The 27,756-nt window shown below is 44.7% G+C and overlaps 1 protein-coding gene across 12 annotated transcripts in view; it reads left to right on the top strand.

Annotated features, from left to right (window-relative positions):
- The window catches only part of NEO1 (neogenin 1), a 243,252-nt gene that overhangs the window by 169,994 nt on the left and 45,502 nt on the right, over positions 1 to 27,756 (top strand). For 7 of the 12 annotated variants that reach the window (XM_063926474.1, XM_063926473.1, XM_063926472.1 and 4 more), the window contains exons 3-14: positions 2,925 to 3,200; positions 5,009 to 5,162; positions 15,744 to 15,880; positions 17,317 to 17,471; positions 18,068 to 18,188; positions 19,383 to 19,599; positions 25,380 to 25,534; positions 25,717 to 25,865; positions 26,333 to 26,471; positions 26,570 to 26,619; positions 26,727 to 26,871; positions 26,947 to 27,057. In XM_063926474.1, coding sequence (XP_063782544.1) covers positions 2,925 to 3,200; positions 5,009 to 5,162; positions 15,744 to 15,880; positions 17,317 to 17,471; positions 18,068 to 18,188; positions 19,383 to 19,599; positions 25,380 to 25,534; positions 25,717 to 25,865; positions 26,333 to 26,471; positions 26,570 to 26,619; positions 26,727 to 26,871; positions 26,947 to 27,057 — 1,809 coding nt within the window. The remainder of the gene's footprint in view (positions 1 to 2,924; positions 3,201 to 5,008; positions 5,163 to 15,743; positions 15,881 to 17,316; positions 17,472 to 18,067; positions 18,189 to 19,382; positions 19,600 to 25,379; positions 25,535 to 25,716; positions 25,866 to 26,332; positions 26,472 to 26,569; positions 26,620 to 26,726; positions 26,872 to 26,946; positions 27,058 to 27,756) is intronic. The other 5 variants (XM_063926482.1, XM_063926481.1, XM_063926480.1 and 2 more) reach the window with 1 other exon arrangement.

Below are 27,756 nucleotides of genomic sequence, written 5' to 3'. Positions count from 1 at the left end.
ACAATTTTCTGTCCTCCCTGAGGTTCAGACCTTTTTGAAAGGGGTTCTGCACATCCAGCCTCCCTTTGTGGCGTCAACGGCACCCTGGGATCTTGATGTGGTGTTACAGTTCTTGCAGTCGGATTGGTTTGAGCCTCTACAGGAGGCTGAGATCAAATTTCTCACGTGGAAGGCGGTCACTTTGTTGGCCTTAGCTTCTGCTCGACGTGTGTCGGAATTGGGGGCTTTGTCCTGTAAAAGTCCCTATCTGGTCTTCCATGAAGATAGGGCGGAACTCAGGACTCGTCCACAGTTCCTTCCTAAGGTTATGTCAGCTTTTCATATCAACCAACCTATTGTGGTTCCAGTGGCTACTGACTCCTCAATTGCTTCAAAGGCCTTGGATGTAGTGAGGGCTTTGAAGATTTATGTGAAGAGGACACCTCGTCATAGACAATCTGACTCTGTTTGTCCTCTATGATCCCAAGAAAATTGGATGTCCTACTTCAAAGCAGACTATTTCAGGATTGTCGTGTCCAAAATCTGTTAAGGCCCACTCTACTCGTAAGGTGGGTTCTTCCTGGGCGGCTGCCCGGGGTGTCTCGGCTATACAGCTTTGCCGCGCAGCTACTTGGTCTGGGTCGAACACGTTTGCTAAGTTTTTTACAAGTTCGATACTTTGGCCTCTGATGACCTCAAGTTTGGTCAAGCAGTTTTGCTGGAGCCTCCGCGCGCTCCCTCCCGTTCTGGCAGCTTTGGTACATCCTCATGGTACTAATATGGACCCCAGCATCCTCTATGACGTAAGAGAAAATAGGATTTTAATTACTCACCGGTAAATCCTTTTCTCGTAGCCCGTAGAGGATGCTGGGCGCCCGCCCAGCGCTTCGTTTTCCTGCAGTGGTTATTTAGTTCAGTACTGCCTGGTTTATAGGTAAGTTCTGCGTTTTTACTGTTTCGGTACTGTTTCAGCTGTTGCTGAGTTTATCCGGCATGTTGGCCGGATTTGCCTTGTTGTGTGAGCTGGTATGAATCTCGCCACTATCTGTGTATTTCCTTTTCTCGACGTATGACGTCTCCTCGGGCACAGTTTCTAGACTGAGTCTGGTAGGAGGGGTATAAAGGGAGCAGCCAGCCCACACTGTTGAACTCTTAAAGTGCCAATGGCTCCTGGTGGACCCGTCTATACCCCATGGTACTATTATGGACCCTCTATCCTCTACTGACTACGAGAAAAGGATTTACCGGTTGGTAATTAAAATCCTATTTTCTGGTACGTAAATTGGGTAAAATGGCTGTTTGCATGTTTTTTTGGGGTTTTTTTTAAATGTAAAAAGACATTTTGAATGTTTTTTTCCCCTCCCATCCCTCCTTCCTGCAAAATAAGTGCTAGAATTACATTCCGGGTATATAAAAATGGATATAAGTATATATTTCGGTTATTTTAGGGGACTTTAAAAGAAAAGTGGAAACAGAACGATTACTTCCACCTGCAAGTCTAAAAATACTTGTCCCACTCATAAAATACCCCAATATACCTGTCCCATACCTTGTACCCCAATTTCCATCATTTTGCATTTTTTCAACCCAAAAATGACGTCATTATCGGCCAATTAAAAATAATTAAAAACTTCTAAGTGCCTAATTAGTCATTCAGGGGGTTGTCCCAGGGGTCCTGAACCAAATCCCAACGTTTTTAACTTAAACTTGTAGAAATCCCTACTTTATCAACTGCTCAGAGGTGGTGAATTGATATTCGTGGTAAAATGAGAGCAAATCTGTTTCTGTGGACAATTGAATAGGCGCATTCTACGATTCGCTGTAAATTCACGGTTTTTACAGTGAAAACTAGTTTTCGCGCTGAAATGAATTCGGCCCTAACTTTGCCAATCATTTTCTGTAATCCTATATTTAGTGAGCTGCTTAAATACAGAGGGTCCTTTTGAACATTGCTTTATTGTATGGTATATGGGGCCTAATTCAGGTTGGATCGCAATACACGATCCAACGGCAAAAACTGCTAAGAGGATGCGCATGCTGCGGCCGCCCTGCAGAAAATGCGATTGCCTCTATCTGTCAATCAGGCGGAGGTGGGGGGTGGCAACGCTCCATTTCCAAGGCAAGGGTGATGGAGAAACGGGGGAGGCGACAGAGAAACGGCGGGTGTGACGGGCTTGATTGGGGCGGCTGCGTGACGTCACACGCTGCAGCGTCGGGAAGCTACCTCGTTTTTAACGATCACACCACAATTTCAGTGTGGTCAAGGGGGGGGGGGGGGGCGGCTTATAGAATGCTGGGCGGCCTTTCCCTGCGATGAGCGCCCCCCAGCATGCGATCCAAATGATTGCAATTTCTGCTACTTAGCAGAATTTGCAATCCTGACTGAATCGGGTCCATGGTACGGGAACTTAAGAGTAGATTTGTATTTTTTCGCTGCATAATTATAGTTGCTCCTTGTACGGCTTTGTCATTTTCAGCCCTCCATCAATCTAGGGCCTTGTTATGTCTTCCACGCCATCAGTTATGGTATTGTCTATGGATTATGGTATATGAATACAATTGCAGGGAAGCTTTGGGTGAAGATAAAGGGATTATGGGCCAGAGACAGTTAGAATGGTTTTCAAGCACGTGCTGAGCACTACAGAGTCAGTAGTACCTTTTTATTGAAGCTGTATTAAATCATGTAAAGAGGATTAGGATGGTATATTTGACAAAGGGAAACATTAGAACAGTTAGTGTGTCTTTAACCATGGATGTTAATCACCTCTTACATTGCTTGCACTTGACAAGCAGATTGGTAGGGAGAAATGTAGAGAATGGTATTGACGTACGTGTGAGATACTATATGATTTGATTTGATTGTGTAGATAGATGTCCTAACTTCCAGCATACTTTTTGTTTCATATTTGTTTCTCAATTGTGGTTTTCTTACTTTGTTATTGTAGGCCTTCCACGATTCGCCAGCCAGCCAGAGGCCTCCTCAGTATATATTGGAGACAGTGTGGTATTAAGTTGTGATGTCAGTCCTGAACTGGTGCCATTTGTTCACTGGGAGCAGGACCGATCTCTCCGAGAGCTGGATGACCGGGTCGTAATGCTGTCTAATGGCAGCCTAATCATAAGCAATGCTAATGAGAGTGATGCTGGTGTGTACCGATGTGGAGTGGGCAGTGGGGCAGCCCTGAAGTACAGTGAGGAAGCGGAGATCAAAATCCTTCAAGGTAAAGCTAGACAAAAATATTTCACTCAAGTATTTAACAACTTCCACATGTCATGGGTATTACATGATCCTCTTAGGGATGTAATGTTGCTCACATTGCATACTGTATATTGACAGAAGCAAATAGGTACCATGGCCATTCTCACATAAAATGCACACATGTACTATATACTAGTTACCAGCCCGTCAAAATGACGGAACAACATAACAGTAATGTCAACGACGCCGTCGGTGTGTGCCCGAACGGAGCAACACTTAAATTGCTCCATCGGGCGCCATCTAGTGGTTGCCGGTGCACAAAGCACTTGAATTCCCCCCCATAATGGCGAGGAGCAGCATTAGCCTTTTATTATATAGGATGTAACTATAATTTGCATAAACATTCAATAACAGAATAACAATTAGAAATTTTAAAAAGAGAGATGGATATATAACATTAATTGGTAAAGGGACCCAGCGTATCACCCCTGCTCTGACTGCTGCTCATTCTTTATTTTATAATAATGAAGAAAATACTATATAATTTCATACTAAATGACGGCACAATCCATTGTGCAGGGAAAGACATGTAAAATGTACCTTTAACCACTTTATGCAACAAACAGTTACGGCAAAAATGTAAGATTTGTCTTTGTCCCCAATAGTATAAAGTAGTCCTGGTCCTGAAGTGATTGAACACAGCAATGTCACCACAGATTCCTTCTGCAGTTCTAGTACTGGTGTATCTGCCCTGGTGGTCACACAGGAATCTTGTCTCTGGAAGCTAATTTAATGGATACTGATGTTCCTTTATTCCAGACGAGGGACTATCTTGTTTATTTACTTATCTGGATGGTTCCTATACAGTGACACAGAGCTGCAAGATACAGCAATGGCCTACTGTACAACTATATACTGTTAGTCACCAGAATGCTGCACTGTAATACTATATATACTGCTCAAAAAAATGCAGCACAGATATGGAATGGATACTTGCAGTGACACAGAGCTGCAAGATACAGCAATGGCCTACTTTACTGTACAACTATAATTATTATATAGATGACAGATAAAAGCATTGTAACAGTAAGGGTTACAATGCTTTTAAGTTAATTTCACTAGGGAGTAGGCAGCTATTATATTGAATTTGTTTTTATTTTCTCAGCTCTGGCTGTGTGTAGAAGCAGCTTGTGTTAGAGCATTAATAATGTCCACAGTGCAGAGCTATGTGCAATAGAATCGGCAATGCCATAAGGGTGAAATATTTTGAAGGGGCGTATTATGTTAGATAGATTAGACAGGTCGACCACTAATGGTCGACGTGGACTCTAGGTCGACATGAGGTTGTTTTTTGTGTTTGTTTTTTTTGGTGTCGTTTTCTTCGCAGTGTGACCGGGATCTCCAATTAGTGCACCGTGTCCCCTCGCATGGCTCACCATTCTTTGGGCAAGGTGCCTCGCTGCGCTCTGCACAGGTTACCGTTCCCAATTGTAGTCCACGTGGATCATAAAGTATGAAAAAGTTCCCCCCCCCCCCCCAAAAAAAAATAAATGAAAAAAACTCATGTCGAACTTTTGTCATGTTGACCTAGTACATGTCGATCTAGAGTCCCTGTCCACCTAGAAACCATGTCGACCTACTTATTGTTAACCTAAGTCTTGTCGACCTAGAGACCGGTTCCCGTTTTGAAGTGAGTCAGTGGTGGGCATGCTTCTTGCACCCAAAGCCTGTGTGGGTTATTTATGTAAATGGTCATTAATGTGCTTCCACACTGATCACTTGTCTCTCTCGCTCTCTCTCTCTCATATGAATTGACACTGCTTTCCTCAGAGACTGGAGAGGATCGCTCCTTGGTATTTATCCGCCAACCTTCCACCCTCACAAGTGTTGTTGGCCAAACCGCACTTCTGGCCTGTGTTATATCAGGGTACCCCACCCCTGACGTGCGCTGGAGTTACAAGCAAGAAGAAATCATTTTTGGGAGGTAATATAATGTGCATTACAAATACTGGTGATAGTATCTACAGTAATCATTGAGTAAGTGAACATGGTGAAACCTTTTGTTATGTTGTGTGCCGCTGATTGTGGTTGGTGCATTACCACCACACAACATGACAACAGAGCGAAGATCTAGGGCCATTTACCCTTCATGATGAGGTGATCAAGGAACTTTAAAACATTCTTACACTACTTTTATATTCTTGGGATTATTGTTTCCAGGTGTAACTTAAGTAGTGTAGGATTTTTTTCCCTGTATCTTTACAGCATAGTGGGGTCATGTGCTTTTGTGTTTATGACCATTATGTTTTGGGAACTGGAAAACCAAATGCCCTTTTGTATATTTTTGCAGTTGTATATTTGCAATGTCCCTGTGTGCATACACCATTATTTTGGAGTAACAGGGTTCATTGGTAATGGTGTAACATTTACACAAGCGAATGACACCTTTGCAAGCAAGATGGTGGTGATTGTGGGTTTTTGCAAACGTAACGCGCGGGGGGGGGGGGTGTTGTTTAATGATTTATGTTAGTGTGTGATGGCACTGGTAGGTCTCCCCTTTATTTGTTCGTTCCAGTGTAATTTATTCATAGAGGCAGCTGATCTGTTTTAATTGTACAAAAAGTGTTTTGAGAGTTCCACAAGTTGTACAGGTAATTCCTACAAATAACACTGGCCGAGGCTCTTAGAATTTTTCTCAACTCCATGGAGTCCTAAAGGCAAAATATTCTTCATATGACAGCATTAAATGTCTATTTATCCAGGTTTCCTATTACCAACTTTATTCAGGTGATTTATGTTGTGAGGCAAAGTCTTGTGCAGCAAATGGCAGTTTTCTGTGTACACGTCTGTCATGCAGAAGTATGCAAGTAAACAGTAGACCTTTTATGCGCTTTGGTACAACGACATACCACAAAGTTTGAGCACACGTGTCTCACAGTACCATCATAAAACCGTTGCAGTGTAGCTATCTAACTTATTGTATCCTATCCGATGTAATTTGTTGCACGAAAAAAGTTCAAGTGTAGAGGACCATAAGATATTTTAGGATTAAAAAAACACTAACCTCTTCTGTTTAAACTAATTATATTGATTGTGGGCCCGATTCAGATCTGAACGCTGCTGTGCGTTTTTTTTGCACAGTGGGGGATTATTGATTGACTGCGTATGCATCACAATGCGCATCGCCAAACAGCGACAAGCTTGTGCGAAAATTCGATCGCACAGCCATTCGCAAGATGATTGACATGAAGAGGCCGTTTGTGGGTGGTAGCTGACCATTTTCTGGGGGTGTCGGGAAAAACGCAGGTGTTCCCAAGTGTTTTCTGGAAGGGTGTGTGACGTCCGCTCCGGCCCCGATCAGCCTTTTCTTTTCGCACTGTAGGAGTAAGTCCTGGACTGCACACAGACTGCACACACTGGAAAAGCATTCGATGGTAAGTGAGCTGCAAACGGTCAGCTGACTGAGGGACATTTTCGCACAACGTGCACATGCGCACACTTGCATGGGGCGAATTTACTCTCCCCTGGGCGGCGACTATGTGATCACAGGACAACAAAATTAGCAGCACAGCGACCAGGTCTGAATCGGCCCCTGTAATCCTTAGATATGCTACTTGCTTTAATAGTAGTCTAGGTGATCATTTGAGTGGCCTTTATCAGCTCACCACAGCTTTAAGCCTAAAAAAGTTTGTACCCTTCAGCAATGATGATCTCTAACCAGCCGTTTCAAAGCCTTCATCAGTGTGAACATTTTTATCCTTATAAAGTATATGCTTTTTCTATTACAGTTAGTCTGCATGGAGTGTAAGCCTACAGTATAGCAAAATCTACATACATTGGGCCTTCTTCGGGTTTGTTAGTAAATCATAAGAGCATGCTATTTGACCAAAATTATGTTGCAACATGGCTTTACCCATTAGTGGGCTTTTCAAATAAACAATTGGAGCTAAAAAAAGAAATACAAAATATTTTGTCTAACAAAATATAATCTAAATTTCTGACTCTTCAAAGCAGTGACCTTTTGCGAATATAACCACTGAACACAATTGTGGCATTCCTTCTACAATGCAAATCAAATATTGTTCAGGATGTTCTTCCCATTACTGTTAGCTCCCATAAATGTGCTGCACTTATAGGTTAATTTGCCTTCACCCTTCTGTTCGACTCAACCCAAACCAGCTCTAGGGAGTTTAAGTCTGGAGACTATGCTGGCCATTCTATAACTTGATGTCTAATGTCCTGTTCTTTACCTTGACCAGAGGATGTTGCAAATAGTGTGGCAACCCTTTTGGTTCAGTGTGCAAGTAAGTTGGTACAAGTTGCCGACTCTGAATCCAGCAACAGAACCCCAGACATCACACTTTTTCCTCCATGTTGACAGTTGGTGTCACAGGGTTAATAAAAAAAAAAAAAAATAAATAAAAAAAAAATAGGGGGCGTGACCTAGACACTGCAGAGAGAGGTCTAACTTTTCCTGAGCTCCTGCAATAGCGGGCATATAAACCCTTTTATCAAGGTGAATCCTCTCCTGAACTCCCCAAAACACCTATCCTACAGCTGCTGAATATATGCTGGTCAAGGGGGCTCAATTTGGAGGCCGCTGTGACTCTTTTCTGCCCGCGGCCTACTCCGCAGATTAGAACCGGGGCCTCAAGTTTGGAGCCTGCCAGACTCCGAGCTCCAGACTCGCGTGACGGCCCAGAAGTAGCACGGGAATTCGTGCCTCCACACCCAGGCCCGCCATCGATCTACACCACCTCTGATCAGGGCACCGGCCAGACCTTCAGCGGGACCGCTGCTCAACCCCCCAGCCGACACTGAACTCTCCGCGGGTGCCTGCCTGCCGCGCCCGTCTGCTGCCGGCGGCCATCTTGCGGACCGGAGGTAAGAGGCGCCGCACGACACTACACAGCCGGCTCATACCTTGCTGACCCTACTTGCCTCCCGCCTCGCCTCCTGCTCGTCCAGGGTGACCTGGCCCCGGAGACCCGCACACCGAGGGGACACTGAGTCGTTCGGCAACCCGCCGCGTGATCCTCCATACCTGACCCCGTCCCCACCTCCCGGGCACCCCTGACCTCTCCAGCCAAACAGCCACACCTGGACCTGCACGTCCAGAAGCCCGGAGAGAACCCGGGCGATACAGCAGCCGCAGCAACCTGGCGGAGTGTCAGCCGGCGGGCGACACCCACGAAAAGAGGACTTCCTCCAGCTGTCCTACCCATCTCTCCCTCTAATCGTCTCACTCTGCAAGGTGTCATAGCCACCATTTCAGCTTTCCCCCATACCCCAACATCAGGGGGGCTGAACCCACTAACCCCTGAAGCCAGCACCTACTCCAGAGAAAAGTCGGCGGAATAGCTTTAGTGGCTGCGTGCGGCGAACACCATACCCCGCACCCAACACACAGACCACCCCAGACCCCACGAGATCGGAGGCCAGAAGCACTCCCAGTACCCCTGCCGCACCACCCTCGGGACAAAACCAGATCCCTTACTCCTCTGGATTATCAGGCCTGACTGTCATCCCGCCCAGCTCAGATCTGGTCCTGCATTCACACCCTCCGGCTCTATGACCTCAGTGACCTCCACAATGTGAGCGCTTTCTAACCTGTCTGCCGCCACTCATGCTTGTCTAAATAACACGTAATATCCATCAATGTGACTGAGCACCCCTGTTTCACTATTACCAGCTGATTGGACCCTCCCCTGAAGCACGTCTCTCCGAGAACTCTAGGTGCGCTGCTACTGACGAGAAATGGCTCCTACAAAAAAAAAGGAGACAATTCCCCCGAAAGTCGCCTACCCCTCGCGAAATTCCCTTCAAATCTCCCCGCTACAAAATGCTCCTTCCCCCTCCGCCACACTGGACCCTTGGGATCTAGTGTCCTGTCCACAGCTCTCTCAGTATCGGGAGTAGATTGCGAGTCGGATGCCCCCCTAACCGTGAGATCCCTCTGCCAGATACTTTCCGCCTTCAAATCTGAACTCTCTAAAGATCTGACCTCTGCCATTCGTGAGGTCAAAACTGAGCTAGTAGCTCTGGGAGACAGGACGGATCAATTGGAACGCAAGATGGAGGAATTGGTCACCTCCCACAACGACCTACTCTCATCTCACGATCGCCAACAACAAGATCTGGATCAATTCAAATCCAAATTGGCAGATATGGAGGACAGATCAAGGCGGAACAACATCAAAATTCGAGGCATCCCAGACTCAGTTACCAACTCTGAACTGGAAGCCTACGCCACTGTCTTATTCAAGAAACTCCTCCCAAAGGCGGATGCCTCGGAACTCCTGATTGACCGCATTCACCGCCTCCCCAGACCCCGAACCGTCTCATCCGACCTTCCTAAAGACACCCTCCTTCGAGTCCATTTCTTCCCAGTTAAGGAACGCATTATGAGGGCCGCTAGAGAATCCAAAAATTCAGACACTCTGGGGGGACTTCAGATATTCCAAGATTTCTCTGCCGCTACCATAGCAAAGAGACGTGCTTTTACCCCTATCACCCTTGCTTTGAGATCCCACGACATCCACTACCGCTGGGGATTCCCAGTTAAACTGATAGTCTCGTATGATGACTCGACCTACATAATTTCCTCCCTAGATGCAGGTGTGAAATTGATGGACTGGGACATTTCCATCTCGAAGCCGTCTACATCGTCGCGTGCCGCCAACGTCAGCCATGATTGGACGAACACCTGAATCACTGGACTGCCGAGCTGGGTCTTTTCGGAATCCATGCACCAAAACCTCCGATTCACGGAGGCTGTAGACCTCCTCCCCCCTAATGTGGGGAGTTGATAATATCCTTTTTATGCTCCTTTCTACAAATGCCATGTTATGCCTTAATATAAGTTTGTTTTCTAGGTCTACAAGTTACAGGGTTACTCCCTCACATGTTGTTCAACTGTTGTTATATTTTAAGGGGCGACACTTTGCCCGGTTATTTACTGACACCTACTAATTACCTGCTTTTGCCCTAGGGTGCACATGTTTCCTAATTAGAGAAGCCCACAATAGATGCTCACGCCCTCAGGTTACTTTCTCAGAAGTTGTTTTGGAGTGGCGGCGCTGGTTAATCCAGCCCGCCTTCACCTTTTTCTGCACTACTGCATTCCCCCAAATTTTTTCCCCTTCCCCTGCAGTAGTCATGCAGGTCCAATATACCGGACCTTTTCTTTTCGTTGTTTACCTCCTCCTCTCCTGTTTTAAACCCGATCCATGCATCTCCCGCATGCTCCCCCCCTCCTCGAGCTCCAGACTCGATCCATATCCCTGGCTACCATTGCCTATTAGCACTCGGAGCAGATACGCTCCAATAGATCTCCATAGACCCCTCTTTCTCATGCCTAATATAGGTTTCCAATGTTGAACCTTATATCTCTCAATGTCAAGGGACTGAACTCTCCCAACAAACGTAGGCTGGCCCTCTCCTTCTTCCACCAGCAAAAAAGCTGATGTCGTAGCGTTACAAGAAACCCATTTCTCTTCTGTTAATCCCCCCCTCTTTAAAGATAGCCATTTCCCAGTGGGGTACTATGCTAATGGCCCATCCAAAAGAAACGGAGTAGCCATCCTTTTTAACAAAAATGTCTCCTTTTCCCTACACTCTCAACTTTCAGACAAAAATGGCCGATATATTATCACTGGCCTCCTCAATGACAAACCGGTTACCCTGGTATCCCTATACGCACCTAACTCTAACCAGGTCCCCTTTTTGCGAAAATTATTCCTCACTATACGGAATGCACTAAAGGGATCTCTGGTAGTTTTGGGTGACTTTAACCTTGTTTTGGACCCTAAATTGGACAAGTCCCGCCAATTCCCCCAGCCTGTTCCAACCACTATCTCTGGCCCCTCCCTAGCCTTCCGCAACCTGCTTGCAGAATTCGATCTATACGATGTCTGGAGGACACAATTCCCCTCAGGTCGAGAATACACATTTCACTCCCTTGTCCATAACTCCTATTCCAGAATAGACCTGATTTTATGTGATAAATGGTCTCTCCAGAGAACTAATAACGTAGATATCTTACCAATCACATGGTCGGACCACGCCCCAGTTCTCTGGAAATGGAACCTTCAGGGCACCTACAACCCTCCCCGACAATGGCGCCTTTATCCCTACCTACTAAATAACCCTTTGTCTAAAAAAATAATCTCTGACTCTATTGACTCCTATTTAACCACTAATTCCCCCCAAGATACCTCTCCTATCAATCACTGGTGTGCTTTTAAAGCCGTTACCCGTGGAGCCGCCATTCAGGCCGGCGCCACTCTCAAAAAACAAGCCCTTCAAAAGCAGAAGACTCTGGAGGATGACCTGTTAGACCTTGAAACTAAGAATAGGGCTCATCCCTCCAAAACACTTAAAACTGAGATCTCTAATGTCCGAGGTCAACTACAAAAGCTGCTCCTCGCACGCACCCAAGCGGCCTTGAATAGAATGCGCCACAAATTTTACCTGCTAGGAAATAAAGCTGGCAAAATGCTTGCGCGCAAACTTCGCGTTCAACAAGCCAGAAATAGAATTAAATGTATTTATTCTCCCACTAAACAAAAGATCTTGAACCCCAAAGATATAACGAACCAATTCGCAAGCTATTACGCCAAATTATATAACTTAGCAAATGACCCTTCCACCCCACAACCCTCCCCCCCGTCTATTTCGTCCTTCCTAGATGACCTTTCCCTCCCTACTCTTACACAGGACCAGCTCTCCTCTCTGAATGCCCCTTGGTCGGCGGATGAAATCTCTACAACTATTAAATCCACACCCAGGAATAAAGCCCCCGGCCCAGACGGCTTTGTCTCTGACTTCTATACTACTTTCCATGACGTCCTTTCTCCCCTCCTGACCTAGCTATACAATACATTCTCAGATCGAGGCTCCCTTCCCCCAGAACTCTTAGAAGCGCGTATTGTTACTATTCCTAAGCCCGGCAAAGACCCCGCCCATGTACACAACTACCGACCAATAGCGCTACTAAACTGCGACATCAAACTATATGCCAAAATGATTGCAACACGCATTAACAAATTCCTCCCCTCACTGATACACCCGGACCAGACTGGCTTCGTCCCTGGGAGACAAGCGTCTGACAACACACGTCGGGTCTTCAACCTGATAGACTCCCTATCTGGAGACCAGGGCCTTCTCTTGCTTTCATTAGACGCAGAGAAGGCTTTTGACAGATTAAACTGGACATACATGCGCCAAACTCTCCTTAGATTCGGATTTAGGGATCGTATCCTATCCTCTATCTTAGCGTTATACAGCTCCCCCACGGCCCGGGTGTTCAGTGGAGGCTTCCTATCCGACCCTTTCCCTATTACAAATGGCACCAGGCAAGGCTGTCCCTTATCCCCCCTGATCTTCGTCCTATCAATTGAACCCCTGGCAGCTAAAATAAGAGACAATCCCAACATTCCGGGGATTCAGTTCGGTTCATCCCTCCATAAACTGAGCCTCTTCGCAGACGATGTCCTCCTCTTTATCTCTAACCCCACTACAACGCTTCCAGTCTTACACTCTGTCCTAGATGCCTACAGCCTCGCTTCTTACTATAAACTAAACACTACTAAAACAGACGCCCTTCCCTTCAATTTATCTCACTCCACCCCAGCACTCCAAGCTTCCTTTCCATATAACTGGCGAATTCATACAATTAAATACCTGGGTATCAACATTCCTACCTCCACTACAGACGCCTTCTCTGCCAACTTAACCCCCTTGATAAAGGCATTAGAAGCACTTACGAAAGCCTGGTCATCCTATGAGGTCTCTTGGCTAGGACGAATGGCGGCATTTAAAATGTCCCTACTTCCTAAACTAATGTATCTCTTCCGCACTATACCATACCCCTTCCCAAAGAAAGCCATCCAAACCTGTTCCTCTATCATGTCTAAGTATATCTGGTCTGCAAAACCACCCTCAATGGCTCTTTCAAGAATGACCTTGCCAAGAGCGTTTGGTGGTCTTAATATACCTAATATTCTTCTATACCAAGAAGCCTCCCTCCTAGCCCCCATTAAATACTATTTCTCAACCCGATTGCACACTGGTTGGATGGAGATGGAGCAAATTCGATCAAACCCAATCCCCCTAGCTGACCTTTTCCGTATCCCAAAGTCGCTCCGACCTACTCAAACGTCCCTCCTTCCCTCCACGCAAGCTGCTCTACAAACCTGGGACTCCCTATCGACCTCCCTAACATCGCCCATTTCCCAGATATCCACCACCACATTAGCATCGATGATACCACATCTCAATCTATCCAAATGGAGACGCGCAGGAGTGTTATCCCTAGGAGACCTCCTCGATGGACTTTCTCTAAAACCTTTTTCTACTCTCCAGTCACAATACTCACTTCCAGCTACAGAACTCTTCCACTATATGCAAGTAGCACACTGGTGGAAGACGATCCCTCCTACCTACGCAACGCTCCACACATCCTCACATACTCTCTTTTCCCGTCTCTCCTTACCGGATTCCAAAGGCGACATCACATACTGGTATAAACTTCGGATAACCCCTACCTCCCCTTCCAAATCAAACGCCCAAAAGAAATGGGAACAGGACCTGGGAAAAACCCTATCCCCAAACGACTGGCGTCAAGTTTTTTTTAACCTCGCACTCTATGTCCCAGTGCCTAAACCACACTGAAATGCATATAAAACTAGTGAACAGAATATACCAAACCCCAGACCGAATTCACAAATTCTGGCCCTCTCACAGTAATAAATGCTGGAGACTATGCGGCTCGGTAGGACATATCTTCCACATATTCTGGACGTGCCCAAAGATCACTAAATACTGGTTAGATGTATTTGAGCTAATAAACAAAGTTCTGTCCACCCACCTAGCTCCAGACCCAACTCTAGCATTACTACAAGTCGTCCCCGCTTCAATATCGCCATCTGCCAGATATATCCTGGGCCACATCCTGATAGCCGCTCGAGCAAACCTAGCCCAAATGTGGAAACAATCCACACCCCCTACCCTGCTAAGAGTTATACATAAGATAAACCACCATTTCCATATGGAGACGGAATCAGCTTCCTCCTCTCTCAACTACTCTTCCCTCAAAACGCGCTGGCTCGCGTGGCAAACCTTTATTTCCTCGAATGAAGGGTCTCAATATCTTCATAAATCCACCTCACCCCCACTTAGCCCATCCGAGCAACCCGACAATGTCTGAACTATATCATAACACCTATCATTACACCCCCCATTATCTAGGCAGTTACACCTTCCCCTCCCTGTTAAGAGTCGACCCCTACTAGGTTTCCCCCCAATACCATCTTCTAAAGCGTACCTATAACTTCTGTCCAACAGGATTAGGCCACTATTACCTTACTGCAATGTACAGTTTTTCTATGTCTCAACTTTTCTGATGTATTATGTATACAAGGCTCCGATGTAACACTCCTCCAATTCTAGTCTGGACCCCTAATCTCCCCCCCCCCTTCCTCATTCTTCTATATCCCTACCATACCTACCCTTACATTGTATTGATGTATCACCCCCCCTTTTTTCTTCGTTCTGTAGCCCATAAAAATGTTTATCTTTTCAATAAAAACTATTGATTCAATAAAAAAAAAATTGTAATCTTTGACTCACCACACAAGGATTTTGTATTTTGCCCTTGAATAGGTGATGGAATGGTTCCTTCCTGTGGACTTTATTTTCAAGCTGCTGCTTGCCAACTTGTTTAGGCCTGGAATATAATACATGGGGTGTCTTTTCTATTAATATAACATGCAGTGCAATTCAAGCCTAAAGATGACCTGCTCCATCACCCCCCTGGTATTGCTATTGAAACATGATCTATCATCTTGTACTGTAACGATGACAGATTTTTTCCAATTACTCCAAATTGGCGCACTACAGGTTGCTCCATTGTCTTGTTGCAATGCAAGTTAGTACATGTTGAATGCAGTGTCTGAGTACGGCAAGTTACACAAATCTTACTAATGTGGCATCAAGTTGGCTTTCTGCTTATATTAGCCTGTAAGTATCATTGATACTGGTCAGCATTGACTGCAATTGTGTAATTGGTTGTACTGGAAGTACTGCACGTACGTAAGAGGGACATATGAACATATTTTGTGGTCTGTTTAAGCAACTTCTTGCTCTTGTCACCCTGATGAACAAAAAAAATAAAATGTAATGGATACGCATATCTCTTCCATGCCTACTTGCAGGTGCTTGGGTATTGACCTGTTTTGATTAAATACTCATATGCTTTGTTGTCCCATCATGTCACATGTTATTGAACATCTCTAGTGGTTGTTCTCATTTTGAGAGACCGTTTTGTCTTGTTTGTTCTCCAGTGTAGCATGTATGGAATTGTGTCTGCCAAGATAACACTAGCACCCTGTAGAGAGAGTGAGAGATTCTGCGACACAGAGTTCCATTCTTGCCTGGATTCCAGTAATGTAGGAAGATCAATATTACTGAGATCACGTCTATAATGTAACTGACATTGTTAAGTGCTATGCATATTTGGATGATTCGACTTTACGCTTCCATTGACTGCACCTACCCTTTACAGCTCAGACAGATTGGCATTGTTGGCAAGAGGCAGCTTGCAGATCAGCAATGTGACAGAGGAGGATGCTGGGATCTATACATGTACAGCAGACAATGGAAACCAGACTATTCATGCACAGGCTGAGATCCTTATACAAGGTATTGGTAATAAAATTAAACCTATTTTTATTAATAATATTATTATTCTCCAATTAATTAGGACCAACATATTGTACAGCGCCCTACAGAGAATGTTTTAAGCTGTGCCATGTCTCTGCCTCTCTGTATTGGTGACCTGGTAAATGGCTGTACCCACTACTGAGGGAGATAGGTGATACTACTGTATATGTTTATTTATTTATTTTTTTATTTATTTTTGGTTATATTATTTAATTCACTTTGAAATCTTAGCAGTGTTTCATCACACACCTGTATAAAACTGTTATGATTTATACAGCTAGTATTATTGTACCATATGCAGATTGTCCATATGTGACAGTTTCTTTAAAAATATTACTCGTATCCGCATTACACATAGTTTACTTTAACACTTGTCATCTGTAATATTTTGTTATGTAAAAATTTAGGGGTTTTTTTTTATATTGGTTTTGAATCAACCTATGTTTCCTTTTTGTGTGCATTAAACATGAGCCAAGTAATACATAGTATATAGGAATACAATAAACTATGCAAAATGGCAGAAATGTATGACTATGGAACAGAATGGGTTAATTCTGCCCATGACTGGGTGGCAAATTTATCATCCCATTGTGTGGACAGGGATGTAATGCTGCCCTCCCGCGGGGCCTGTCCCATTTCCTTCCAGGTGATAAGAGGGGCAATTGGAAATAAATGAGGTCGCTCCCTTCCCTCTCACACAGAGGTTTTGTTAGTGAGGCATCCTCAGGATGTCCCCTATGGTTTGCGGCTACACCTGTGTTTCATTATATCTCCCACATCAGGCAGGGTGGCGTGTAACTGTATAGCCTTACTCTTCCTGTGCATTAATGATGTCTGTGTATTGCATTCTTTCACTCATTTACATTCAGCAAAGTTTAACCCCTTATAAAGAAACTAGGTACAGTACATGTGCAGAACAGCCTTATAGTCTGTACCTTTTATGGAGTAGAGACCTTCGTTTTGTGGCCCACTAATTGGAGCTGGGGTAAGACCTCATGAGACCCTAGATGAGAATAATTTGGACACCTTTCCACAGTTTGGGGCAGCTGTATTAAGCCTGGAGAAGTGATAAAGCAGTGATAAATGCAAGGTGATAACGCACCAGCCAGTCAGCTCCTGTCATTTTTCAAATCTGTAATGATTGGCTGGTGCGTTATCACCTTGTACTTATCAGTGCTTTGTCACTTCTCCTGGTTAATATATCTGGCCCTTTAGTTGTTAAAAAAAAAAAAAAACCATTAGATTGGGTAATGTAGGCTCCTCAGTGACTTTTGGGGCCCTAGATCGGAAACTAAGATGCATAGCATACGATTCAGCTATGCCACTAATGATAAATTATGCTCACCATTCTATAGCACTATTTCTAGTAGTTAATCAAAACATGTACATACAGTAAATTGTCTGCCTTTCTGCAGTGCCTCCTGTGTTTCATGTCAAGCCATCCAACACTCATGCTCACGAATCTATGGACATTGTGTTTGAGTGTGAGGTGAGTGGAAAACCCACTCCAACTGTAAAATGGGTGAAGAATGGTGACATGGTCATCCCTAGTGACTACTTCAAAATAGTGGTAAGTGAACAGTGGTGGTGTTAAGGTGTAGTGTGGGCTTGCAGCATAACTCCCACACATAGACCATCTACATATAGACACCTGGAAGCATTAGTTGGTATGCAGCCAGGAAAGTGTTGTACCTGATGTACATTTTATGTAGTTATTGAGAAAATTCAAACTAAAAGCACAAAGCTAGATGTCAAGTAATTATTATATACACATTTTAGATATGAAAAAGATTGTGTTTGATTGTGTATTATAGATGAGGACAACTCGAGTCAGTGAAGGATTGTGTTTTGAATGTAGAGCTATTTAAGTTCATTAATTACGTTAGAACAATCTAATGTCCATAGCAGAATCAAACTAATGGAAACTAGTTGCTATGGGTTACAGCACATCATTGTTCTTTGCACTGTGTTTATAAATTCCTCCGGACATTGCTAGTCTGCAGTGGCTTTAGACGTGAAACTGATGAGAATTAGGAGATGGTAAAGTATGTGGTGTCAGCCATAGCCTATTGATTAGGAGTTGGAAGAAAGAGAGCGCAGTGTTTGCCTGGATATGGAGATTAGAGCAGATGGGGTACAACTAAACAACTCTACTCTGTTCTTCAGGAGGATCATGATCTTCAAGTTCTTGGTCTGGTGTACTCAGACGAGGGATTTTATCAGTGCATTGCTGAGAATGAGGTGGGAAATGTGCAGGCAGCAGCTCAGCTCATTATATTAGAACCTGGTAAGTGTGGCTTGTAAACATAACACACCCACCCCACCCTACCCCTCCAGAGTTTCCATTTAAGCAGTCCTTCCCAGTACAAATTATGTAGATGATGATTGCATCCTCCTCACCCTACCACATAACTAATAATCCAGGCTGTGCTGGTGACCTCTTTTATTGTTATTATGCACATTGGCTCCATTATGCCATTGTGTCAGTGACCTTTTTGTTAGTTGGAATGATGACATAGCCTTTCCCTGATAGCCCCACCTGCAGAGTATTGCTCCAGTGACCCACGCCTCACTCTGATGTTCCCCACCTAGTCTCTTCCTGATCCTGGCTTCCACAGCCCCCTGCACAGCATCCTCCTCTCTGTGCGTCATGTAGCCTGCTGCTTTCTGTGTCATGGAAAGAGCCCATGACTGTGGGATAGAGGGTGTAATCCTTTATTAAATTTAACTAAATCAGATTTTACAGATTTTACTCCAAAGTATAAAGATAATTGAATTGTCAATAGTCGTGGCTATGAAGCTGTAACTTATCAATACCCTATATACAAAACTTATTTTAGCCCTAAGAATACAGTCATTACATATCAAATTCCATTTCCACATATAAGTTCATAGTTATGCATGTAATGTTATGTGACTTCCCATGATACAGTCCTCCTTGTTCTACATTCCTCATACAGACTTTCCAAATGTTTCTCTTTAAAACAAAGAGAGTTTATTATAATTGCACATGGAAGCAGTGTTTTATACATCCTAGATTTAATGTTTTTTACAGTACACTGGCTGTTAATTATACAATGGACAATGGAGGACTGTACTATTTTTCAGGTGTACTATATTAAGTAAATTGACCATTTGAAAGCCAGGGGACCTGCAGTGTGGCTGTGCGGTGTTGGTCCCTTTGTCAAACAGTTTGTTTTTTTGCATGTAAGTGGGCAGCACAGCCAGCCAGAGGTCCACCTTATGAAGGTGATGAGGGGTCAAGGTCCGATATGTCTGTTTTCACAGCCCTAAAGAGTTGCCTCTTGACCTCCTTATTGCTAGTGGTGTCCTACTCGCTGGCAGGTGGCCCATGTCTGCATGGAGGCTGTGCATTGTTTGTTTTGTTTATTTTCTGTTCTTGTTTTTCGCTTTTCGTGTCGTGTGTGCCTGTGCTTGTCCTCCTCTTCCCCCCATCCCCCTTCCACTTGCCTTCGTCAAGGTGTTACCGTCCCAACCTCTCCTGACCCCTCACTGACCCGTGCCACTGCTCACCATGTAGCTGCCACACCAGGAGGCCCTATTCCTTCTTCTCCGCGGGATGTCGTGGCCTCTTTGGTGTCAACGCGCTTCATCAAGCTGACATGGCGTGTGCCTGCTGATGCTCATGGAGAAAATCTCACTTACCAAGTCTATTACAGCAAAGAGGGAATGAACAGGTGAGTCTTGTCATCTTACTGACTGGAACGCTGCTTTGTGCTTACTTCACCAAGGGCTTAGGCATACTTGATATATGTATGTGAAACATTTGCATGCCCGAAACTCTCTGACTTCTCCATGATATTAATATATATATTTTTTTTAAGTTATACTAGAGGTGGGGTTGTATAATAAAATGTTTGTTAGTTTCCAGATCAGTAGCATTTAAGAGCTGTGCCTTTCCCCATACACCACGCAGCTTAAGTTCCCTGCTTAAGTGGGTCCCAGGTCCTGTGCTAGCGTCAGGTGTCCTTTTTTCTTTTTCTTTTTTTTGTAGAAAGTATGTTCTTATTCGCAATGCGACTAGGATGCACAATGAGACTGTGCTGATTAATTTGGTATATGACACTTGTATATTGTGTGTATATGGAACAGAACTTGTAATGGAAAAAAATGTGGCTGCTACATTGTAGACTCAATCATACACAGATATACAAATGTCACATATTATCTAAATCAGCCCAGTCTCCTGGTGCATCCTAGCTGCATTTTTGACAAAAAGACACTTGACGCTAGCAGAGAGTCACAGGACCTGGGGTGACTGCAGCAATGATGTACAGATGTAGGCACTGTCATTGTTGGCAAGATGTGTATGCACGGGTATACGCATTGGGCCATACTGCATTATTTGCCGGGCTGCAGCTAGTCGCACCCTGTCTGTCACCTATTGTATATTGTGGCGTGCGTGTGAGTAAACACACGCGCATCTCATTCACTCACTAGTGCCATCAGTGCCGTGATGCGTACGCATTGAATCATGGATGCGTGTGGCTACATCTGTATGAAGGCACATCTGTAGCTAAACCTTTTATGAGTTTACTTGAATCCCATTTTGAGTTATTCTTTCCGTGAGCCTGAGTTTTAGAACCGTTTTAAAGCGCTCATATACTATGTAGTGCCATTGTTGATGGTTCCAGCAATGATCTTCGGCGGAAAACAAGGCTTTTCTCTACTTTGGGCTATTCATGAAGCCAGACTTCTCCAGTGGCACCCCCACTCCATGGCTGAATCACATCACCATATTTTAGTATGGTGAGTGCGATTCATGAAGAAACAAAAAGCTCAGCTTTCCGCTTCTCCAGGGAGTTCAGATTCACTTTCTCTGAATAGCGTAATCTGAACTGCGGTGTTTTTACTGCAGGGAAGCTCAGTGCTTCCCTGCTCTCTGTCCAGCACCCTACGCTTGCTCCGCTTCCTGACCACCCAGCAGCTACTACAGCCTCCTGGCACCTCAGATGCCGGCGCAAGTGCAGAGAGGACCGCTGGAGAAGAATTTACTGCTGGATACCGGATTGCATCGCCGGAAGGGTAAGTATACCTGAATTGCTACTTATCTAAGCTATGTATCACATCGAACTGTAAATGATTAAAGGTCTTTTTACATGTTGACTATGGGGTATATACAATTGCGGTCAAATTCCAGCTGGAATTCGACCGTTTTGGTTTCGACACAATTCGACAGGCGAAACCCTCCCGCCGGGACCCGAATTCGACATATTCAATAAATAACGGATTCGACAGTCCCGCTGTCGAAAAACGGACCAATTGATGAATAGTGGGCGGCCTGGATTCAACTTCATGGACGGCACAAAAGTGTTCAATAAATCCTGAAAAAAAATGCGTGGGGTCCCCCCCCTCCTAAGCATAACCAGCCTCGGGCTCTTTGAGCCAGTCCTGGTTGTAAAAATACGGGGGGGGAAATTGACAGGGGTTCCCCCATATTATTTTAACAACCGGCACTGGGCTCTGCACCTGGTCCTGGTGCAAAAAATACGGGGGACAAAAGACGTAGGGGTCCCCCGTATTTTTTCCACCAGCACCGGGCTCCACTAGTCAGAGAGATAATGCCACAGCCGGGGGACACTTTTATACCGATCCCTGCGGCTGTGGCATTAAATTCCCAACTAGTCTCCCCTGGCCGGGGTACCCTGGAGGAGTGGGGACCCCTTAAATCAAGGGGTCCCCCCCTCCAGCCACCCAAGGGCCAGGGGTGAAGCCCGAGGCTGTCCCCCCCTCCCCATCCAAGGGATGGGGGGCTGATAGCCTTTTGTGACAAAAAAAAGAATGTGGTTCTGCTGCAAAAAACAATAAGTCCCAGCAAGCCTCACCCGCAAGCTGGTACTTGGAGAACCAAAAGTACCAGCATGCGGGGGGGAAACGGGCCCGCTGGTACCTGTAGTTCTACTACAAAAAAAATACCCCAAAAAAACACAACGCACACACCGTGACAGTATAACTTTATTACATACATGCACACCTACATACACATATACTTACCTATGTTGACACGAAGCAGTCGGTCCCCTACTCCACGTAGAATCCACGGGGTACCTGTAAATAAAATTATACTCTCAACAATCCAGTGTAGATCGGTCCTCTTCTGTTTGTAATTCACGTACTTGACAAAATAAAAAAAACGAAAAACACAAACCACGCACTGAAAGGTGGCGGGACCCCCCGTGATTGCTGTCAAAGAGGGTCCCTTCAGCCAATCAGGGAGCGCCATGTCATGGCACTCTCCTGATTGGCTGTGCGCGCCTGAACTGTCAGTCAGGCGGTGCACTCGAGATACAATGTAGCGCATAGGCGCTCCATTATATCCAATGGTGGGAACTTTGCGGTCAGCGGTAGACCGCGAGGTTATGTGGGGTCACTCTTGTGGTCTACCACTGACCGCAAAGTTCCCACCATTGGATACAATGGAGCGCCTATGCGCTACATTGTATCTTGAGTGCGCCGCCTGACTGACAGTTCAGGTGCGCACAGCCAATCAGGAGAGTGCCATGACATGGTGCTCCCTGATTGCCTGAAGGGACCCTCTTTGACAGCAGTCACGGGGGGTCCCGCCAGCCGGGAAAGGGGTCCCATGTGTAAACATGGGACCCCTTTCAGTGCGTGGGTCGTGTTTTTTGTTTTTTTTATTTTGCCAAGTACGTGGATTACAAAGAAGAGGACCGATCTGCACTGGATTGTTGTGAGTATAATTTTATTTACAGGTACCCCTGGATTCTACTGGAGAAGAGGACCGACTCTTCGTGTCAACATAGGTAAGTATGTATGTATGTTGGTGTGCATGTATGTAATAAAGTTGTACTATCACAGTTTGTGTGTGTATTGTTTTTATTTGGGTATTTTTTTTGTAGTAAACTACAGGTACCAGCAGGCACGTTTCCCCCCCGCATGCTGGTACTTGTGGTTCTCCAAGTACCAGCTTGCGGGGGAGGCTTGCTGGGACTTGTAGTTCTGCTACAAAAAACAATATTCTTTTTTTGTCACAAAAGGCTATCAGCCCCCCATCCGCCGCCCTTGGATGGGGGACAGCCTCGGGCTTCACCCCTGGCCCTTGGGTGGCTGGAGGGGGGGACCCCTTGATTTAAGTGGTCCCCACTACTCCAGGGTACCCCGGCCAGGGGTGACTAGTTGGGGATTTTGTCCCCCGTATTTTTTGCACCAGGACCAGGTGCAGAGCCCGGTGCTGGTTGTTAAAATATGGGGGAACCCCTGTCAATTTCTCCCCCGTATTTTTACAACCAGGACTGGCTCAAAGAGCCCAAGGCTGGTTATGCTTAGGAAGGGGGGACCCCACGCATTTTTTTTCAGGAATTTTAACACTTTCAACACCCCTTCCAACTGAAAAAGATGCACTGATCTCTCCATATTATTGTAGTTCGTAAAAAAAAATAATATTCTTTTAAAAAATCGATTAAATAATACTTGTGGCTCCTAAGTAGACAAACCAAGTAGATAATCCCTTCTAATATAAATAAATATGCTATTAGCAATAAAAAAAACCACCAAAAAATACATGTTTTTAAAAAATGTTATTAGATCACGACAGAAAAATGAGGCAGAATGAAATTGACGAAATGACTGTCGAAAAGCACTGTTGTCGAATCGATATTCTTCAATTGAATATACTTTTGTCGAAAAGCCGCATTTTAACATTGCAGACATGTCGAATTGAAAAAATGTCGAATTGCAAAAAGTCGAAAATGAAACGGCAGGTTTTTTATTGAAAAGTACTGTTTTGAATTGTCGAATCAAATTCGACAGGTTTTTTGTGTCGAAAATGACTTTTTTTTCGACAATTTCGGCAATTCGACCGCAATTGAATATACCCCATGATGTCTTGGAGACAGCATATGATACTGCATTATAAATTACCATTGTCAAAATCTATTGCGCTGTCTTCAGGTCTGCGGAGGATTATACTGAAGGGTTTGGTATGGGTTATTTGGTAGCCTTTTTCTTTAGACTCATTGGTAGCCCTTTCACTGTAATGCCCAACCTCCTGCCTTTGTTATGCAGGTCCTCAGTGTGCCTATGCATAACAGGATTTGTGTACAATAAATTCCATAAAGAAAGAATGTGGTCTCCATCTGTGCCCCCTGATTAGGCTGTGCACCCTGTGCCCCTCTGCTGTCTTGATATACAGTTCTATTTTCAGACCTGCAATATGTCCGATTACATTTGTTTGAATGCATAGTATAGATAGATTTTGGTGGGAGTTTTTGCAAATATTGTTTTAGGGGACATTTGTTGACAGAGTTACAGGGTTTTTCTCTGGTCTTTACCTGGAGGTTGGAATGGCAGTTTTGCGATTTTTATTTATTTATTTTTTTAAATTCTATAATTTTTATTGTTTTTTCATATGCAAAAAAACACAGAGCAACAATCCATAAGATTGACACATTATTGCGATTTTGAACATCTTGTACCCCTTCTCACACCAAGCCTATGATCCGGGTTATTTCTGGAGTAACCCGGCGTGAAAGGGTTGACCCGAGGTGTTCCTGGGTCCGACCCAGATCGACTACAGTCTGAAAGGCAGACCCTGGTCATGCCCTAAAAGCTCCTGATTGGTGGGCTCAGGGCTCTTGGAGATGTCATCTCCAAGCGTCCTTTACTAATGGAGACGACCTGGTACCATCCAGGCGGTGTAAGTAATGTGAAGCCCTGGCTCTGACCCATGTTCAGTATCCCAGGTCAGAGTCGGGGCTTCGGTCTGATAGGGGTATTACCTTGGGAATGCATATGTATTCCCGGCGGATGGGATGCCTGCGGTCAGTATCCCGACAGCGGCATCCCACCCACCAGGATGCCAGCAGCGGGATGAGCGCAAAGAGTCCCCTTAAGGACTCTATGTGCTCACCACAGGTTCTATTCCCACTCTCTGGGTGTTGTGGACACCCACGAGTGGGAATAGCAACTGTGCGCAGGGATTCCAACTGTTGGCATTGTTGGTTGTTGGGATTCCGGCGTCAGTATCCTGACCACCGGAATCCCGACAGCCAGCAGATTACCTGCATCCCTTACCTGGTTGTTCTTCTAGGGCCAGATACTTTGTCAGAGATGTTCTGTGCACCACCTAATTCTTAGGGATTACGAGACAATTTGGGGTCTTCATTGTGCATTAAGGCACCTCTTGGGAGCCTTTCCCACGTTTACTACCAGATGTTGAATTGCATTTATGAACAGGCATAGTTTCTTAGTTTTACTGATTTTTAAGACTGCTCTACTGCTTGTTACAGCTGACATCAATTATACAAAGTAACATAAATAAATGCATTCATGTAGTGTACACTATACTGTATCAGATCACTCTTCTGGCTTAGTGTTAATATTAACTGTGATCTTAACTTTTTTACAATGCAACTTCTCCTCCTTATAGAGCTTAGATTTCTGATCTGCCCAGTGATCAAGGTTATGTAAGCTGTTTGTTACCATCTATAAATTGCAGGGAGCGTGTGGAGAACACCAGTCGCCCAGGAGAATTGCAGGTCACCATCCAGAACCTATTGCCAGAAACTGTGTATTACTTTCGTGTTGTGGCACAGAACAGCCACGGGGCTGGTGAAAGTTCACCACCTCTGAAGGTGGAGACTCAACCTGAGGGTAAGAAACTGGATGGTGAAAATAATAATTCAGTGTAACCAACTACTTTTCTTGATATTTTGTAATACTCTGCACATTTAAATAACTATAGGCATTGTCCTACGCAAGCAAGACTTAATATCCTGCAGTGAGGTTTAAATAGAGCAATACAGCAATTAAATCAGTTTTTTGTTTTTTTACAGTTCAAGTCCCTGGCCCAGCACCAAATCTCAGGGCTACCTCCATTTCTCCTACTTCTGTAAGTGTCAGCTGGGAAACCCCTCTCTCTGGTAATGGGGAAATCCAGAACTACAAACTTTATTATATGGACAGAGGAGCTGGAAATGAGCAGGTAAGCAGACCCCAGCACCATTACCTACTCCTCAGCCTGTTAGTTCCAGGGCATGTTGTCTGCTTTACGGTTTTCCAGAACTGAGGCTGATGGTACCTGCTTCTGTGTGTCTCAGTGACAACACCAACAGTTAATATCCTGGTTTCTCCTTTTTTTGCCATAAAATGGAAATTTCTTTGCGCACAGTTATAGTTTGCGAACCTTTACAAAAAGTCATACATTCAGTGAAGTGGCCTCCTTTTATTGCACTTATGAAGAGAAAAGACTGTATCATTAGCACTTTTCTATGTTATTCTATTTACTGTACGTAACTTTTCTATATCAAGTGACAACAGTGATTTTGACAATGATAAAATTGTTGAGTCTAGTATAATGCATTGCTGACAGGCCCCCACTCCTAGAGAGCTTGAAAGCTAATGACTTTGTTGATCTATGTGGTGCTTTATCCTTCCTCTTTCACCCTGCAGGACATTGATGTGGGCGGGCTTACATATACTGTGAACGGACTGAAGAAATATACAGAATATACATTTCGAGTGGTGGCGTTTAATAAACATGGGTCTGGTGTATCAACACAGGATGTTATTATCAGGACCTTATCGGATGGTATGTGGCCTCCTCTTCTTATGATTCATCCTACTCTTTCCTTCCTTTGCTTGTCTCTGCCTCCGCCACTAACTTCTCCTCATTTTCTTCATTTCCAGTGCCTAGTGCTGCGCCTCAGAACCTGACCCTAGAAGTGCGCAGCTCACAGGTAACTATTACATTACAGTTCTGTGTTTTATGGTACTTCACATGATTTGTGAGTACATTTAGCAGCCCCTGCTGCATTTCTAAAATGTTTCCTTTTATGTTTAATAGAGCATCCTGGTTCAGTGGCAACCCCCGCCTTTAGGTACTCAGAATGGACAGATTGTTGGGTATAAACTACGTTACCGTAAGACTGCAAGGAAGACTGAAACAAATGAGATTATTGTAGACACCCAGCTATCACAGCTTGTTACTGGTGAGTAAGGTCACTTCTATCTGCCGTCCCTGTCGCCGTGTGATGTCTCTAACACTGTCATCCATTTCCCTCCAGCACTGGAGCGGGATACAGAATACAGTTTTCGGGTTGTTGCCATGACTGTTAATGGTAGTGGACCAGCTACTGAATGGGTTGCTGCAGAGACCTTTGAAAATGATCTAGATGGTGAGATTGCTTGGGGAGATTTTAACTTTCTTTTTAATGGAAGCATGCAGTTAACAAAACCATATTCTTGTGTGTGTTTTATTGTGCTCTAATAGTTATTCACATGCAGTCTATGAATTCTAGTAGCTAAGCTAGTGGTTCCCAAATGCGTTCCTCAAGGCACCCCCAACAGTCCAAGTTAAAGGGATATCCCTGTTTGTGCAGCACATATGCACGTATATGTGAAGTTGTATGTAACATATGTGCTGGCTTCCCTCCCCGGGGATCAGCAGCCGCCACACGCACGAAAGACAGGCATACACTGCTCAGCCTGTCTATCCTCCTGTGAAACCAGCCAATGGGAGTCTGGGGGCAGGCTTATTGAAGATATACAGGCTGAGCAGTGTATTCCTGTCTTCCATGCGTGGGGCAGCTGCTCATCCCAGAGGAATGAAGCTAGCACATATATGTTACATACAACTTCACATGTATGTTCATATTGTTGGCCAGCTCCCCCCTACAGACTTTTGTTGGCACTGCAGACCAAGGACAGCAGCTGCCGCTGATTATTAGCAAAGGAAGTGTTTTCCAACTTCAGTACTGGGGAAGCCTAATGGTGCATGTTTTTCACATCTCCTTGCTGGAGCACAGGTGTGTTCGTTACTGACTGACACATTTTAAAACAGTGGTGGGGAATTGGCCCTCCAGCTATTGTTGAAC

Source organism: Pseudophryne corroboree, chromosome 6 (assembly GCF_028390025.1).
Source record: "Pseudophryne corroboree isolate aPseCor3 chromosome 6, aPseCor3.hap2, whole genome shotgun sequence".
Taxonomy (NCBI): domain Eukaryota; kingdom Metazoa; phylum Chordata; class Amphibia; order Anura; family Myobatrachidae; genus Pseudophryne; species Pseudophryne corroboree.
The sequence above is the reverse complement of the archived record's forward strand: the minus strand, read 5'-3'. Positions and strand labels throughout refer to the sequence as shown.